The 6047-nt window shown below is 30.3% G+C and overlaps 1 protein-coding gene across 2 annotated transcripts in view; it reads left to right on the top strand.

Annotated features, from left to right (window-relative positions):
• The window catches only part of LOC108913278 (adenylate cyclase type 2), a 115843-nt gene that overhangs the window by 71982 nt on the left and 37814 nt on the right, over positions 1-6047 (top strand). For both annotated transcript variants that reach the window (XM_018718809.2, XM_018718808.2), the window contains exon 7: positions 3750-3908. In XM_018718809.2, coding sequence (XP_018574325.1) covers positions 3750-3908 — 159 coding nt within the window. The remainder of the gene's footprint in view (positions 1-3749; positions 3909-6047) is intronic.

The raw sequence follows: 6047 nt of genomic DNA, 5'->3' as shown, positions 1-6047 counted from the left end.
GCACCTGGTAGTAAATGTTTTCATAAAACTAGTAATATAAAACTTTAAAATGTTGGCAATTTTACATCGGCTACCGATAGCTTTAACTAATTATCTTTGAGTGCGTTTTTTTTAACAAATATATACAGGGCACCCCTTAGTTCGAGTTAACTTCTATAGGGTGTTCCTCGATTAAAACTAACAAAAATAATATAACAAGAAGTCTATTCTAACGGATTGAGTGACTAGAAGACTTATTGAAAACTTTTTTAAATTTCTTCCACACCAGTTGAAAGATTGGCACTAAATTTTGAATAATGTTTGCCTATTAGCGACTTATATCAACCTATAGAATATATTCAGTGTCAGTTTCTCATAGACACCTCGACATAATTTTTTTTCTTAAAAATTTAGATTTTAACCCTCTATCATGAACGACTGAAGGTATTCTTTTCGGAAATGTTGATAAACGACCTGGATTTAGAAAAAAAAACATGTTACTGTTGCGCCCAGATCAAACTAAACTTTAAGTATAAGTAAATATTGAAATATTTACTTATACGAATATACACTAAAGACAAATTTTTAAACATAATATAACTATTAGTTTGTACTCAAATACCACAAGAAAAAACAGCATACTTTATTGTACTGATATATTGAATTATTGACAAAATTTCTACCACCTTTATCTTTTTTACGTTTTTGTTTAGAAAAAAAATTGTAAATACGTCTTAATAAATTTTCTCGAAATGCCAAACAAGTACATAAAAAAATTGAACTTTTAAATACAACATCCTGTGTGTTTGTATATATACCCTGTATAATACGCGCCTTTGTCCGCTTGCAATGCCCAAAGCTCATAAATTAACCGATAACTGATAGAACAATTGTGCTGTTGTTAAAAAAATCTGCATTACCTACTTTGTGTTATAAAGTACGAAGATCGATTTACTCAAGACAGCTGCACTACCTATGTTTGAAGGTGAACTTTTCTTAATATAAGTTTAAACGACATATGAATTAAATTTGAATAATTTGTCTTTATATGAAAATGGTAAGAACGAGGTCCTAGTATTACAGTAATTTGAGACATTTATTCTTGTCATTCTTGTCTTTTGATATTCAAAATCAACACTAATGGTTCTTAGACATTAAGTAATTGACTGTTATTATTATCTTTTTATGAATATATACTGATATTTTAATGAGAAAATAGTGGAATTCAAGACAAACTAATTTTGTTTGTATGTTTTAAATATATTTACATTTTTAATGTGTTGAAAAGTTTGATTCGTTGTTTAATGTTTTATTAATTTAAGTTGAAATTTTAAATACGATATTGTTATGCAGTTGTTAGGGAATAAAAGGCTTTTTGTGTTAAATTTATACCAATGAAAGGCTTAAATAAACGATCGAACTGGAAGAAAGTATTGTTGAGGTTTGGCTGTTGAGACACTACATAGCCTGTACAAATTTTAGTTTCCACCTATTGTTCGACGTTTTATTTTTCCGTCCGAACTTAGCGGCGGACTATTCCGGAATATCAGGAAGTTGGACAATCAATATTAATCCAATATTAATTAATGAAGTTATCGCAAGAGTTACCAGGACTTAACAAGTTGAAATATCACTTCGTATTAGGCAATAACTCATTAATCATTTTCACCAGGGGCGCCATTATTCAATTGTAACATGCACGGGCAGTTATTGAATGCACATTAATCAATATTCATTATGTCTGGCGGCTGTCACTTCGAATATAACTTGCATACAGTCACTAACTTAACCATGCCCATTTGTTACTTTAGTAAGCCCTGTTAATTCTGCCTCTGATCCAGTACAGGGTTTGTAAGATGGTGTAGATTGTAAGATTACAGTGGATATATTTACCGATTTTGTAAAGAATGTGACACTATGATGAGACAAAAAAAGTTACGCTTAATTTTTTACAAGTTTTGAAGGCAAATCCTTAAAGCTTCATTAAAAACTAAATATGTTGATTGAGTTTCACTAGGAATAGCAGTTTACAAAGAAATTACAAAAGAAATGGTGGTACATATGTTCATAAAAAGGCTTCAGTTATATTAATTTAACACTAATAATGGACTACAAGCCCATCGGAAATTTTCAAGGGGTCATTTCGTCATTTGACCCAGCATGATGAATCAATACTACATTTCTAAAGTATATAGGCTGTACAAATACGTACGGCGTGACTAAAAAAGTTATAGTTTCCAAAGTTATTGTTATATGTGGTAGTATTGATTTATAAGTAATTCATGCTGGGTCAAATGACCCCTTTAAAATTTCCGATGGGCTTGTGGTCTATAAAAATAAGCTTGCGTTGTCATTAACACTGGAAAATATTCCAATGATATTTGTCACTGTTTAATATGACACATTTTTCACATTCAAAATAAATTTTATAACAACAAGCGTGGTAACATGTAAAATAAATAAATTACTGCTACATCGCAGAATTTGTTAAATTTCACGCGTCGGTAATTTAACACTGATTCATGGAGTAAATTATAAAATGCTGGTACTGTCAGATAAAATTATTAATATCTACAAATATTAAATTACGATAGTATTTATTTTTTAAAACACAACATATACGAACAATGCTCATCTGGTAACTGCGTTACAATTTTTTTAGATAGGGATAGAAAAAGCTTAAAGCGATAAACCAATATGGCCGACTGCCTACGAATAATGTGAGTTTTGCTTCTCGTATTGTTTCTGATTATAAGTAAGATAAGTTTAGTTCTGAAGTTTTATATTTAACTATCGGATATTAGAACTTTTTACTGTAAACATTTTTTGTACTTTGCAATTTTAGATTCATTATAAAAATATTTCACTTCATCACTGATAATAAAACTGTATTCCAAGTATTTTGTGCAGCTTTTTATTTTGATTATGAACTACTGTATTACATAAAAGCTTTATTGATATTGAGTTTGTTTCAAAGTTCCTTTAATTAACTTCATGAATTTTGGTGTAAAAAATAATATTATGTAGAATAATTTGGAGCAAATCTACTATTATCCAAAAAGTTGTATCAAAACTCACATTATCCAAAGTTTAATTCACTTTCTTGGAGTCAAATATTGTTGTGCTGTCATTTCACCAATTAAGAAGCAAATTTAAAGTTCTAATACAATACCAAAAAAAATTTCAAAGCCTTAAGTCACTTAAAAAGTGAGAAATCAGTTATTTCTTCTTCCTGAAAAATTTAAAAAAGTGGATAATGTGAGTTTTGCATCTATACCCCTCATATGTTTAAACGTCACTGTGCGAATTATATATGCACATATGAGGTTTTCCATTTTTGGTATTATTTAGTACCCATTTAGAGTAGCTTTCATGATTTTTTTCAAATTTTTATGAAGTTATGACCATTTGAATATTTTGGGTAAAAAATTTTCAAATATAAACTTTTTTTTCATATTTTTGTATATAAAAAATATATTAAAATAATACTTTTTTAGTTTTTTTGAGGTTTTGATTTTTAAACCAAAAAGTGTTTTTTGAAAAAGAGAGATATAGAGATAAAAACAATCTGTTGTATACTACATACTGACACAGAACACATTTTCTTTTTACCTGGACAAAATTACCGAAAAATTAAATAATAACCTCCCTCATTCCCATGTTAATTTCAAATTATTTTAATTCCTAAGAAAGCGCCGGGAGTTACCGGACGTATCTTAAGCAACGCTCGTGGATTCCTTCGCATATAAAGACGATAATCTCTGTTTCAGGTTTGTAAGAGAAGCGACGGGCTTCAACGTGGATATGCGGATAGGGATCCATACAGGAAACGTATTGTGTGGGGTACTGGGATTGAGAAAGTGGCAGTTCGACGTGTGGAGCGACGATGTTACTCTCGCCAACCACATGGAGTCAGGCGGAATCGCAGGGTAAGTGGTGGTCGCTGACGCTGTTCAATGGGTCAAAAAAGAAAATAGAGTACTAGGTGGCCATGTGAAAATTGATTGCCCCTGTATCAATTTATTTATTTAATTATTTATTTATTTGCGTTGAATTGTTTGCATTTCTTTTCTATAAGACCTTTCAAGTCAACGTGTCATGATGTCAACAAATTTTTAATTAAAGGGCTCCAAAACAGATTTATTTTACATTATACATCACACCAGTAAGAGCGAAGATGTTAAAAAATAAATTAATAATAAAAAATTAATTAAAGTCAATAAATATTGTTATTCGTGCTACATTTTTTTCTACCGTTTCTCCTGTATTGATAAAAAGAATTAAATTCCTTAATTCTTCTCAACAAAAACGGTTGATCTATGTTTTTTCCTCCGTCGCATTTTCTTTTGCCACATAAATTTCATTCTTGCTCGTCTGAATTCACAAATGGGCGCCCATTTCTCGTTAAGTTCGTTATAATTAACTTCTCACTAACTGCTGCTGCTCTCAATTACCACTGCCTGTAGAGAAGTCGTAATTTCAGTAATAACCGTACACAGGGTCAATATATGTATACATATAATCACATTGGGTATCCCAAACAGCGCTATAAACTACATAACAAACTTCAATTAGAAGGGACCTGACTGAACCATAAGTATGTTCACTAAAGGCAACTATCAGGCGTCTCCAATGGCTTCAATCTAATTAATTTGGGGCTTGTTAGTAAATTACTAATGAATGCGATAGCCGAACTCAAAGGAATGTTAAGGAGAACTAATGTTGGCATAATTTACAATACATTTTACAAAGAATAATAATTAATACTTTGAGTGTAAGTGGAATATAACCTGTGTACTGTCCTATAAAAAAGTGGTCTGTTCTCAGGATTCATATCACTGACATACTTTTTTTTTCACAAGTACATAAGTAAAATTTTTTCAAAATCCAAAAAATTATTAAAAAATCAATAAAAAAATTTGCATATTTTTTGAAAAATTTTGAATTATTTTTATTTTAAAATAAAAATTACCGCTTCGCGATTCTAGCTGGCCATCGAAACATCTTCTTTCATTGTCTCTTTTTTCTTTTCGGTGTGTAAATTTGTATGTGGTTTTATTCATGTTTATAACAGGCAATCTTAAAGTTGTATTTGTAACAAATGCGCTTTTAAATTATTTTCAATAATTTCAAAACATATATTGTATGCCAATGGCTTCATCATAATTTTTGCATAAATAAATTGTTCAAACAATTGTAACAGAAGTTGCAAATACGCAAATGCAAGGGTACTGCTACTTCAAAACATATATATATTATATCACTGTTTTAAATGTAAGTATTTATATAAACTTCTGCAAAAAATTAAGAGAGCAAAAAAATTTTTCGAATTTTTAGTGATTTTTCAGAATGCTGTATCTCAGTTAAAAATGATCGTATCAAGATTTTAAAAAAAGCATTTTAAAGCGCCGAATGTCTAGTTTCCAGATTTCGTAGCTCAAAATTTTTAGGAGCGACAGTCATCGCGAAATTCTAAGAAATAAGACTAAATTTTTTTTTTATTTTTTTGCGTTTTTTTTCTCGGTCCACGGGCTGGAAAACATTTTTTACACAAAAATCATGATATGGACTTAACAGCCTGTTCATTCAGCTTTAATTTCTTTTTTTAAATTTTTCTCTACGTTAATTTGACCCGGAGATATTCGACTACGAATATAAAAGCATCCTTTTGGCTTTAACCATCGATATCTCAGCAACTAATGATCAGACAGAAAATTGACGGGCAGTTTCGAAATCTCGAATAAATTCCCTACAAGGCTATGTAGCGTTCTTTGAAGAAAAAAAATTTCTTTCATCCTCGACATTAACTTGAAAAAAGTGAAAAAAGTGACTTTTTCACTTGTTTTGCCAAGTCGACCGCATCTTTGCTAATATCGATGGAGAGTCTAATGCTTGTACGAATTTTTACACCTCGATGTACCCCCAAAAGCTCCGTAAATTGGCAGATCGATCTATCGAACGGTTTTTCCGGACCGCTTAATCAAAATTTCAGAAAAATTTAAAGGAGCAAAATTTACATTTCTGAGCACCCTGTAACGTTCGTAAAAATGAAAAATTTGATTTTTTTT

Source organism: Anoplophora glabripennis, unplaced genomic scaffold, assembly GCF_000390285.2.
Source record: "Anoplophora glabripennis isolate ALB-LARVAE unplaced genomic scaffold, Agla_2.0 scaffold333, whole genome shotgun sequence".
NCBI lineage: Eukaryota > Metazoa > Arthropoda > Insecta > Coleoptera > Cerambycidae > Anoplophora > Anoplophora glabripennis.
This window is presented reverse-complemented; position numbering and strand designations above follow the sequence as displayed.